General features: G+C 40.6%; 1 protein-coding gene across 1 annotated transcript in view; it reads left to right on the top strand.

Annotated features, from left to right (window-relative positions):
* The window catches only part of LOC150091692 (uncharacterized), a 163626-nt gene that overhangs the window by 54336 nt on the left and 96083 nt on the right, over positions 1-13207 (top strand). The window contains exon 7 of the mRNA XM_090369286.1: positions 12260-12396. Within this exon, the coding sequence (XP_090225412.1) occupies positions 12260-12396 (137 nt within the window). The remainder of the gene's footprint in view (positions 1-12259; positions 12397-13207) is intronic.

The following is a 13207-nucleotide window of genomic DNA, read 5'->3' as shown; positions in this document are numbered from 1 at the left end:
GAACCCGGTCAAATCAAGAAGCGTGTGCTACGCACTGCTGCTCCTTCCCACCTGGCTACGGAGGCGCCATCTGCGTCGCATGTACGCTGTGAAGAAATACAATATTCTATTGTGTGACCTGGCATTTGGCCGCAGGGCCCTTGATGGGACCTTACGTTGCCCGCACACACCACTAGGAGGTAGCCAGGCTGCCCATAATTCTCTGGCTGGTCTCCGCCACGGTCGCCTGAGCTTCCTAGGCAAAGGCCAAGTAAAAAAATAAAATAAAAAAAAATAAATAAATAAATAAAAATTAAACTAAATTAAATTAAAATTAAAAATAAATAAATAAATAAAAATTAAACTAAATTAAATTAAAATTAAAAATAAATAAATAAATAAAAATTAAACTAAATTAAATTAAAATTAAAAATAAATAAATAAAATAAAAATTAAAATAAATAAATAATATATAATAATAAATACAATTAAAATATTTTTTTTAAAAATGCTGGGTTAGCAAATCCTACCCTACAGAAGGGTAAGCAAATCCTACCTACATGAGGGTTAGCAGGGAGTCACGTCTGGTTGAGTTGTGGCAAGACCGTGGATGCCATGTCCATGAAGGTTGTTTTCAGTTAGAGAATACCGATCCAGTCCTGTTCTTGTCAACTTACAGAGGGAAGAGAGTGTCCCATAGAGATGAAGGATAAGATGAAAGCCAGAAGGCTAGTTCAATTGAGGCAGTTGTCTGTGCAAGGTTTGACCTTTTTACAGCAAACAGGTCCTGGGCAAACTTGGTAAAAGCCAGGTAATATTCCTACTCAGTAATGTACAGATATTCTCTAGCTCGTGGGAGATCATGTATTTTGGAAATGAAACGGCATCTTAAGTCTTCCTAGTGAGGACACGTATAAACCATATGTTCCCAGTCCTCTTCTGGCCATAGGAGCAGTAGGGGGTTCTCCTCAATACCCATCAAGGTCAGCTTCTGTTTGATAGATCCATGCTCAGTAATAAGATATATAGCATGGAGACCAGAAAAGAACCAAGAGGGAGTTTTGAGGAAAACTGTAGCCACCTGGGGAATAAATTCCTTCGTGATTGGTCCTTTGCCTGTGTCTATCCATCTCTCCTGTCAAGTTTGAGTGAGTACAGAGAAGAGGGTTCGCTTTTCCATACGAATTTCGTTTGTGAGATTAATTGTGTGGTTAAGGATGGTGGCTGGAATTCCTCTTGACAGGTGATAGTTTATTCCACGGCGGATCACCTCCAGGTCCAAAGGCAGGACCCCAGCCAAAACGTGAAGAGCAGGAGGAGTGCTGATGTGAGGCAGGCCCTTGTAGTCTGCGTGGGTAGCACAGTGGTCTCGTCACCGTCCTCCCCACACTGGGTGGAAAATGCTCGGGTTCGAATCCCGTCGATGTCACGAGGAACTTTAATGGGCTTTTTTCACTCCGTAGCTGAGTGAGGATAAGATCGTCGGTCTCATGCATAGATAGCAAGGTTTTTTCCCCAGAATCTGGAGTTTTTCGTCCAGCAAACAGACAAATTGACAGCACGGCAGATGAATTTAATTATTCGGGTGGCCTAAATATAATAGTTTTTTTTTTGGCAGGCCCTTGTCATCATGAATAACATGCAGCGTGGATGGTTCCAAGTTTTCGTATGTTTCTAACAGTGGTGACTGTGGTAAACCATGCTCCAGCACCGTAAGTAATTGTGGGCAGGAACACAAACTTATAGAGAAGAGAGAGGGTGCGTCTTTATATCCCCCAATTGCTCCTACTCACACGTGCGATCATGGCTGTGTAGTTGTGGATTTTCGTATGTAGATATGCTAGGTGTGAATAAAATGATAGTTTACAGTTTAACATAATTCCTAAGTTTTAGAGTTCCATGACCAGAAGGATTATTCATCCTGGTAGCTTGATCTGTGGTGGTCGGGTGGTCTATAGGGTTCCCTTCAGTAGAATCGATTTGGTTTTAGAAGGAGAGTGGCAACTTGTGGAGAGTAGCCCAATCCTGGAGTATCCTTAGGGTATAGTTTTCCTTGGCCTCTAGGAATGCTCTAGAGTATGCAGTTAGCGTGAGGATAAGATCGTCGGCGAAAGCATAAGCAATGACGTCGCGCCTAAGTTCATCGTGAGGAGTTCATCCAGGACGACGTTCCACCGGAAGGGGCCCAAGACAGAGCTCTGTGAACTGCACGTATGATGCTACTGTAGGTGGTTGTTATGCAGATTTCCCTGTTGGTAAGGTACTCATTAATGGAGTTGTACAAATTTCCCAGTATTTGAGCTTGCCGGAGGCGTGGGAGGATATTCGGCCACCAGAGCATATCAAAGGCTCCAGCAAAGTCAACTGAGATTGCCAGATAGTATTTTCCATTGGTAGTTGTGTCTGCTGTGCTGATTCTCTGTAGGACATCTTCGGTGCACTGTCCAGGGCAGAATCCAAATTGGTTGTCAGAGTGAAGGTTTGCATTTTCATAGTGTTGTTTGATTCACACTAACAAGAGTCGCTCCAAGAGCTTAGTTAAAGTTGTAAGTAATGCGATTGAGCGATATGAGCTAGTTGTTCCGGAGGTTTTTCGGGTTCTTTATAATAATTTTCACATTTGCCAGCTTCAGATCTGTGGGAAAGGATTCTGTGCTAAGACATTTATTAAATAATCCAGGAAAATGGGAAAATTTGTTTGTATAGCCTTTTTGACAATATCAGGTTCCAGGAGATCCCGACCAGGACATTTTCTCTTCTTCATTGTGGCAAGGGCCTGCTGCAGTTCGTCAGTAGTAAAGGCAGTATAATACTGCACAAAGCTCTATTTGTGCAGTATTATACTCCTTGTTCTGTTGGATTATTACAAATTGGGATGAGGTCAGTGGCTAGTTCTCATCGGGAAAGAAGGCGTCCAATATATTAGTTATACTGTAGATTGGTTCCAGGTGGTTGTTATAGTTCCTTGTGGGGTCGTAGTAGAGTTAATGACTTCTCCTCTAGGGAATTTATTTGTAGTGATCCGATATACAACACCCCAAGGATAAGCGTTTCTTGCTGTGGTGACCAGATTCTCCTATGATGTTCTTTTCCTAGACCGGATACGGGCTGTATATTGGTTCCTTAACGTTCTGTTGACGTTTCAGAGGGCTTCAACTTCGGCAGCTGGCCAGGATGCCCTGTCCCTCTAAAATGTTTTCCTTGCAGAGTGCACTTCTCTACGTAACTGGGCCTGCTCTGGAGATCACCATGGGACCGCTCCTAAGCAAGGGATTTTCCTCTTAATGGATTGGTTAGAAGCTCTGGTCATAATATCTGTAATGGTTCTTTAATATTGATCTGTGTCTGCATTGGCCAGAGATGTTGGGAGGTGAGGGGTTTGAAGAGCGTCAACGAAGCTGTTCCAGTCGGCGCACAGATTCTCGAGTCGTCGGGTTGGTGGAGTTGCGTCGATGGATCTTGTGAAGTTAAAGATGATACCTCTGTGATCCCACGTGGTCCAGGCTTCATTGATATACCAGTTTGCTAGTTTTCTAGAGAGTTATCGGGTTGCAAGGGTAATATCGATTGTTGATTCCCGAGGGTGCCGGAGAAAGTTGGTAGGTTGTTTGGAAGATTCTGTATACTGTAAGCGGAGGTAGCTAGGTATTCCTCCAGGTGTTGGCCATTGTATGTGCCCGGGCGGTCCCCAGTGGTATTGAGCCAAATCGGCGATCTGCAATTGACATTCGCTCCGATAATTATTTTCCCATTTGGTAGGGTATTACTCAATTCTTGGAGATAGTTGATTGCTGTGGTGATGTCATAGCTGGGTCTGCAGTAAAGAGAGACAACATGAAACGAGCCCAAGGGGCTGATAACCTCTGCACATACAACCCATGGGGAGAAAAGAGAAGAGATCTTGGTTAAAGTAATATTGTGGGTTACGAATGATGATTGCTATCCACGGAGTTTCATTCGCAGCTTGGACAATCTTGTAATGCAGGGGATATCTCCTGACTTGCTTACTGTGCGTGTATGGTTCCTGTACTAGTATTTTTATCGGAGCTATCGTCGTCTGCTTTTAGCCGAATTTGGTCAGCCACAGCTTTAGCCCTCTGTGCATTTATTTGGTCTGCGCGAGTAGGTAGCACAGTGGTATCGTCACCGTCCTCCTCACACCGGGTAGAAAAGGCTCGGGTTCGAATCCCATTGATGACGCGAGGAACTTTAATGGGCTTTTTTCATTCCATGGCTGAGTTAGTCAGTCTCAGGTGTAGATAGCGAGGTTTTTTTCACCAGAAACTGGTGCTTTTGGTTCAGCAAACAGCAAATCGACAAGAGAAACACACAATTTACAGACCCAAAACACATAGGTAGATGTAATCAATTACGGGTGACCCTAATAAATAATTTGATTTTTGATTTGGGCATTTAGTATTAGTATTAATATTAGTAATGGCCGCATAGTGAAAGAAAGCCTATGGCTTATGCTGCACCAGCCAAAAAAAAAAAAAAAAGAAACCAGAATAAAACAATGATAAAATAATAATAATAATAATAATAATAATAATATTAATTAATAAAAGAAAAGGAAATTAAACCTATCATCCTATGCGTTTCCCTCACCCCAAGGTACTATCCAGATGACCTTTGAATTTCCCCAAACTGTCAGCCTTTACAGTATAGGCAACTTATTCCAGTAATTTATAACTCGCTGGCTAAAATAAAACTTCCTGCAGTCCAATCTAAACATCTCCCCATAACTTAAATTTATGTCCACTAGTTCTAACATCATTTATAACCTTGAAAATTTCGTCCTCATTAATTTTAGTGATGCCTCTCAGAACCTTAAACACCTCAATCAAATCTCCTCTAAGGTGTCTAGTTTCCAAACTCTGCAACCCACATATTCGAAGTCTTTCTTCATAAGGACACCCTTTTGCCGATCCCACCAGGCAAGTTACGCCTCTTTGCACCCTTTCAAGAAGCTCGATGTCTTTCTTTAGATACGGTCTCCCTACTTGAACAAAATATTGCAAGTATGGTCTAACAAAAGCCTTATATAATGGGATTATCACGTCCCTATCTCTACTTGAAAAAGTTCGATAGAACACCATGGGCCTTCCTTGCAACCTGTTTACAATGCTCAGAGAATTTCATGTCTGACCGTATCGTAACACCCAAGAACCTTTCTTCCAGTACTGGGTTTAGTTGAACTCCACCAAGAGAATAACTTATTTTGGGATTACTGTTTCCCAGATGTAATACCTTACACTTTGTTGGATTAAACCATAGCTGCCATTTTTCTTATCATTCCTGAAATCAATCTAGGTCTCTCTGAAGAAGCTCAGCTTGACAGTGATCATTAACCACTCTACCAATTTTAACATCATCTGCAAATTTAGACATCACGCCCTCTATCCCTTCGTCGATGTCGTTTATGAAAATTAAAAACAACAGTGGTCCTAATACTGATCCTTGGGGAACCCCACTTCTTACATCAACCCAATCTGAAGAATAGCCATTGATGACAACCATCTGCCTCCTGCCCTGAAGCCATCCTACTATCCATCTAAGGATTTCTCAGTGATTCCAACCTGTTCCAGCTTATAAAGCAACCGCTCATGTGGGACTGAGTCAAAAGCTTTGCTGAAATCTAAATAAACAATGTCGAAATTATTCCCTAAATCCAGCTCGTGAGTGACCCTTTCGAAATAGCGAACCAGATTTGTTAAACATGATTTTCCCTTTACAAAACCATGCTGAGTGTTCTTGATAATTGATAATTTATTGATAATTGATAATTTATTTATCCCTATTTTGTGTTACAATTGTTGGGAGATAACAGCAAGAAGGGAGGGAGAACACATAAGCCAGAGGCTTTTTAGGGGGTGTTCCCTTTGAAAAAGATAACAATAAAAACAGATACATCATGAATCGGACATGTTTCTACATTCCATTACCGAGACTACGTAAACCAACCACACATGTCACGTGGTTAACAACAGTACATACTTATAATTACATTGTGAGTACTTTTACAATAGCAAGTATGAAAGAAAAATTATGAAATAATTGCATAAAATGTTACAATTTATGACAGCTATTCCTTCAACTTGTTTACACAATTTCCAAACTGGTATGCATTGTGGAAAGTTCAGGAGTTGAGTGGAAGGTGATTTAGATCAGACCCCCCTGGTGATGTGTTCAGTCAGGAGCTTCTTGAACTTGTTTAGTGAAATGGCATTTTTGATGTTTTCAGGAAGATTATTCCAGGTTTTTGCGCCTCTGTATTTTATATTTTTCTGGCCTATGGCTTTTCTGAAAAGCGGAACCTTCAGGTTCGCTTCATTTCTTAAATTATATCTTATTCCTTCTTCTTCTATTGTTATAAAAAAGGATCTGAAGAGAGGAGGAAAGTTTGGTGTTTTCAAAGCATTGTAGACAAAGACCGCTTCAGCTTTTTGTATCAGTTGGTAGATGCTTAAGAGTCTCGCTTCCTTATATCTCGAAGTCACCGATGCATTCCAGGGAAGGCCCAAAATTGAACGAACACATCGATTGACAATTGAATTGATTCTCGTAAGGTTATATTGACTGGTCGTACCCCATGAGATGATTAGAGAATTTCAATTCTATCCAAATCATCCTGAATTCAACCCTTGATCATTGCCTCCATGATTTTCCCTACCACTGAAGTCAGATTGACAGGTCGATAATTTCCCACTTCACTCTTAGAGCCACCCTTATGTATGGGAGATACATTGGCACTTTTCCAGTCCAATGGAATATCCCCAGAGTCTAGTGATGCTCGCATAATTAGCCCCAATGGTTCAATGCACTCACTTGCGATTAAGATTAAGATATTCCATCGACTTCAGGAGCCTTACTGGCCTTTAGGCTCGAAAGTTTTTTCATTAAATAATCTCGCGAAATTTCAATATCATTAATTACATATTTTTTAACTTCGCCCCCACAATTTCCCATTGCCACAAAAGGCTTTTCATTTGTAAATATCGATGCAAAATAACTGTTGAGTTCATCTGCAACGGCAGCTGGTGTATTTAATTCTATCCTCTTTCCCTTACGTAAAAGTCCGATCTAGTTTGTCCTGCTCTTCTTGGCATTTATACAGGGTGTTTCAGTTAAACGTTTCAGAACTTCTAAGAGGGGTAGGGTACATCCTGACAACTCGAAATCATATAGCAATGTGGGGTCGGAAATGCTTTCCTGAAGCGGTGTTGTACACAGAAGCACCATAAAGAAAAGAGACCGTAAGTGAGAAATCGTTTTAATAATACATGAAAAGAAGCAAAAGGTACATGGATTAAAGTAAGTGTTCGAAGTTTCTTCCACGGGCTACAATGCACGCCTCACATCTCCGACGCATGGACATCCGAACATTCTGGAATACTCCAGGCGAATTTCGAATTTCTTGAACAAGAACGCCAGGTTAGTAGGATGGATGATTACACGAACGCAGAGTTAGCCGATATGCATTTGGCGTACGGGGCTGCAAATTGTAGTGGGCCAGCCGCACAGCGTTTGTACGCGGAACGATATCCGAAGAGGCGTATTCCCAGTCATAATTTCTTTGCAAAACTGCACCAGAGGTTAGCTGAGAGAGGTTCATTTGAAAGAGCTGACAGGGACAGGGTAAGAACAGCACGGACTCCAGCCGTCGAACAGAATGTGCTGCAGCATGTACAGGGGAATCCAAGAACGAGTACACGAAGTCTAGCAAACGCAGTCGGGGTTTCCCATTGCAGCGTCTGGAGGATTCTCCGAGAACAAGACATGCATCCGTTTCACGTGCAGCGTGTCCAGACACAGCAACCGGAGGATTATGCACCTCGTATTGCTTTCGCACAGTGGTACCTTGGAAAATGTGCTACAAATCCCCTTTTTCCTGCTGAAGTGTTGTTTTCCGATGAGGCATCCTTCACAAGGGAAGGAATTTTCAACACGCATAACGACCATATCTGGGCGGTCGAGAAACCGCATGCAATACGACGTCGTGCAGCACAGATTCGATTTTCGGTCAATGTATGGGCCGGTATTATGGGAGATCACCTCACCGGACCTTACCTGTTACCGTGTCGTCTAACCGGACCTATCTACTTGATCTTTCTGCAGCAAGTATTGCCACAACTTTTGAGAGATGAACAGATTTCTGCATCGACGCAACAGACAATGTGGTTCCAACACGATGGAGCCCCTGCCCATTATAGCGGAGATGTTCGTAACTACCTGGATGTCACATTTGGTCAACAGTGGATCGGACGTGGTGGTCCCGTGCGTTGGCCTGCTCGGTCAACCGACCTATCATGTCTTGATTTTTATTTCTGTGGTCATATGAAATCGCTAGTTTATGACACCCCTGTTGACAATGCTGAGGAGCTGGTTGCAAGAATCGCAGTAGCTGCCGAAGAAATTCGAAATTCGCCTGGAGTATTCCAGAATGTTCGGATGTCCATGCGTCGGAGATGTGAGGCGTGCATTGTAGCCCGTGAAAGAAACTTCAAACACTTACTTTAATCCATGTACCTTTTGCTTCTTTTCATGTATTATTAAAACGATTTCTCACTTACGGTCTCTTTTCTTTATGGTGATTCTGTGTACAACACCGCTTCAGGAAAGCATTTCCGACCCCACATTGCTATATGATTTCGAGTTGTCAGGATGTACCCTACCCCTCTTAGAAGTTCTGAAACGTTTAACTGAAACACCCTGTATATGTGAAGAATTCTTTATCCCCCCTCTTTGCTCTGTTTGCAAGTGATTTCTCATAAACTGCCTTTGCCTGTCGAACCTTTTCTGTGGCTCTGTTACAGATCATCTTGTAGCTGTTATAGGCTTCAGTACTTTTTATTGCTCTGTAACCTTTCCATGCCACCTTTTTCTGCTCAAGTAATGCGGCAACTTCACTATTCATCCATCTTGGAACCCTCCTCGTGGAGTATTTTGTTACTGGTATATACGCATTCAAGGCATCTGTGAGTAATGTTTTAAAAGCGTACCACAGTTCAATTGTATTCATTCTCTGCGCGATATCTACCCAGTTAATAGAGGCCATGTAGTACCTTAAGGCATCATAATTTCCTTTTCTGAAATTAAAACCCATTCCTTTGCCTTTTACTTCTGCTACCTCTCTCGTCATCATCCACCGTAGAACTCCGTGATCACTTCCTGCTACTGGTTCCTCTACTGTCAGCCCTGTTATGTCATCTGATTCATGTGTGATGATGATGAGGTCTAGGATATTCTTTTCTCTAGTACTTTCCCTGACATGTTGATACAAATAACAGTCATCTAGTTGATTTAAAAATTTTGTTCCCCATGTCGAGTTTCCTTCCCATTTACTCCAATCAATTAGAGGCAAATTGAATTAATCCATAATAAGACATTGACGCTTACTTGCCCATTCCATTTGCACGTAGAGGCTTTCGTCATAATCTTTACAATCACGTGGTCTGTAGATTACTCCTACTCGCATTATACATTTGTTTCTAACTATCTCACACCATACAGACTCTATACTAGCATATAAAATGTCTGAATCCGAGAAAGGTATCGTCGCACTCAGGCTGCTTCTGATAAGAAGCATTACCCCATCACCCCTTCTATCTATCCTCTCCTTCCTAAATACATTATACAAGCCGTACTTAAACTCATCATCCCCAATTTCCGGGTGGCACCACGTCTCTGTAAGCCCTATTATGTCCGCGTTACTTGTATTAACCAGAAGTTCGAATTCGCTCATTTTATGGACGACGACACTTTTAACGTTACTGTATAAACAATTATGATTTACTGCTCTTGTATATTTAACAACCCTAACACAACCCTTGAAGTTTTTTAGGCTTTCCTCCCTGACATTAGCTACCCGCTCACGTGAAACGTTTCGGCCCCCAGAACATCTAGATAATACGTCCAGTTGGGGTAACAGATAAGAACTCTTGAAGTATAAATAAAATGAGCGAATTCGAACTGCTGGTTAAAACAAGTAACGCGGACAAGAGATACTTTGACCAATATTATCAGATAAAGGCGTGTCAGTAATACCCACATCCCCCCCTAACTAGCAGTTTCCCTGAACCTTTAAGGTATCCTCAACAATACTGAAAAAACATTTGCACCACCTTTTTCTAAGTGTATCCCGTCTCTACAAAACAAATTCCTTCTACCTACAAGTGTGGGCCATGCTGATAGAAATTTCCCCCCTAAAGCCTTGCAGAGTCCTTCAAGTGTTGAGTTAATCCACAAGGCTTTTAACATATAATGCTTCCTATCGTGTCTGGGCAGAACTGCAGACACATAGACATAGACATGTGGCCTAGCTCGCGGCATGTCCTCAGCATGGTCCTGTATTTTTCCAACAAATCGTCAGATCGTGTACCCACGATCTGACGATTTTAATATCATTTGTCCCCACATGAATAATAATATTCTCTTTACACCCCTTAAAATCTGACAATCTGTTGGTGACATCATTAATAGTTGCTTTCGGCAGACATACCCTGGTTCCACTCCACCTATCCTTATTACGAAAAATATTCGACGTTTCCGTAACAATGGAGTCTCCTAATAAAACAAATTCCTTTTGAACCAAAGTAGTTTGCACTTGGTTTTTCTGTTTTGAGGCACGAATCGGGTGTGCATCACTTGGTAGTTTGCTGGAGTCTTGAGTCCCTGACGAGCTCCAGGATGCATTATTCTCTAGGGCAAGCACCCGTTTTTTTAGTGACTCAAATTGTTCCATCAGTGCACCAAATTGTAATTTAAGATCAATGCACTCCTTACATCGATCACAAAGATAAGAATCCCCAGGTGAGCTATGATTAGTCACCAGGTCTACCTTGGAAAACATTCCACAGATTCCGCGACAGATTAAATCAAGATTAAATCAATCGCCATCTGTTATTTCCGTGTGAGTCACAATACCCTGTGACTGTTTAAGGCAGATCTTGTAATTACCATTATAAAATTAAATAAATATCAACGAAAATTAACTTTAAAAAATGATATCTATAATATTATAAAAATCAACCTGTTACAGGAAACCTATAACAAAATAATCAAACAATAACTAAATAAATCAAATATTTAAAAGCAATAATCAATAGTAATTCAATCCACTTAACTGAGGAGCCCTGACGAAGCGCATCCGCTCATCTCGAATAACAACACAATGTGTCCTCATTTCAATTTCAAATTACTAAAGTTTATTCAAATTTATTTGAATAAACTTTAGTACTGTACTTTAGAACTGTATGTTTCAGGCCGTGCTGCCATATCGGTTTTTGGCTGCTGGTTCCGTCTTGCTTTCAAATATACTGGGCATTTGTTGTCCCTAATGGAATGGTTAGGATCCATTTTGGTTGCCTTACAGTTGGCACAGATGGGATTTTGGGATTTATTTGGGCACGTATTGTAATTGTCTCCCCCCGCTGGGTGCAGTGGCCACAAGTTGACTCCATCCGCTTGCACGTATTGTGTGGCGTGTCCAAACTTGCAGCGGTGAATGCATTTAGGGATTGCGACGAGCTCTCGGAAATGATGACTGTTCCATCCAATCCGTAGCTCTTGGGCAATGATATGCATCCTGCCATGTTGCATTTTATACCGGACAAAAACGGAATCTTCCAAGACGATAATGCACCACGTCATCTGATCCGCACTTTGCACGAGTGGTTCGAGGATCACAACTAAGCTATCACCCATGTTGATTGGCCTTCAAATTCGCCTGAATTCAATCCAATTGAGCACCTGTGGGATGTTTTGTAACTGGCGTATGGAAATTTAACCGTTATGTATACTGACACTGTAGAAAGCATTTCGGGCAGTATGGCCTCAGCAAATGCCTGAGGGCGTCTTTAGATGTCTAGTGGAGTTAATGTCAAAGCTAATAGGGGCTGTGGTTCGTGCGAACGGTGGCCCAACACGGTACTAGGTAGGTGTTCATAATTCAGTGATCACTCAGTGCATATCACCGGATTTTCATTTGACTTCCTAACTTGCCTAATTTGATTGCTACAAAAATAATTAAACAATATACGTGGAAATATTAATTTAATTAATATTATCATGTCTACAAATCGAACGAGTAAATTAATACATTACAAAGTTAATTTAATTAATTTTTCGATGATTAATTTAAAGAAAATATCAGATAAATGCAGATGAAATATAACTGCAATGAGTATGTTATCTAATTTGTTTAAATGTGTCTTGGTCACTTTCAGATAACAGGCTTACTGTATACATTTTCATGATGGTTTTCTTTTTTTTTTTTCAGGTGGCAGTTCCATATTTTCTGCTTTTCTGAATAGTTTTGTGCATTGTTTTATGTATACATATTATGCCTTGGCGGCAATAGGACCACATATGCAGAAATATCTTTGGTGGAAAAAGTACCTCACTGAACTACAGATAGTAAGTATTACAAAATAATTTTCCGCAAAAGAAATGGTTGGATGATGAGTTATTTAATTACTATCTTACGAAGAGGATAAGTTTATTTTTCACTCCAAGTACCGTAACTCAATACCTATGCGAATGCATTCCTCTCCTATTTGGAAGTAATTAGTTTAGAAGTTCAACAAACACAACGACAGTTGTCTGAGACCACCTTAACTTAACTAGGCAAGCTCTTAACTAGGCAAGCAAGGCGTGTGTTATTGAGAATAACTGGATTCAAAGTGAAAATAAAACATGAAATTCATTACATGCATATATGCAACATAATATACAATTGAACTAGATAGCATATGATTATGATATACAAAGTTGACACCTTGCATATTATTCTTATTACAGTTTCCCTTCACCAGTTATCCTGATTTGACAATTAAATAAAAACACCTGGTTCATTCTTCTTGTCTTATACCCTAATTAACTCGTAACACTTATACATTCACTTTACCTCTTTTTCTTTACTCTTCGATACAATACTGTTTCATATAGTAATAATCAAATATGCTACATTCATCATTCAGCTCTTTGTTCTCCCCACACTGTTACAATATTTTTGTAGACCAATCTTCAGTACCCTAAAGTCCCTACTTGTTACTAATCGTTCAGCTACACTACTTGTACACAAATTTCCATAAATTAAAACACTGTATTCAGAGTTGTTCATATAACTTAATTATCTATCATTTAAAGCATATTCAGAATCTTTCTTAATCTATTTACTTCCCTTTCTAATACGCTATAGCTATTTGTACACCAGTTTCATCTATTA

Source organism: Mastigoproctus giganteus, chromosome 1 (genome assembly GCF_048544385.1).
Source record: "Mastigoproctus giganteus isolate SK-2022 chromosome 1, ASM4854438v1, whole genome shotgun sequence".
Lineage (NCBI taxonomy): Eukaryota > Metazoa > Arthropoda > Arachnida > Uropygi > Thelyphonidae > Mastigoproctus > Mastigoproctus giganteus.
This window is presented reverse-complemented; position numbering and strand designations above follow the sequence as displayed.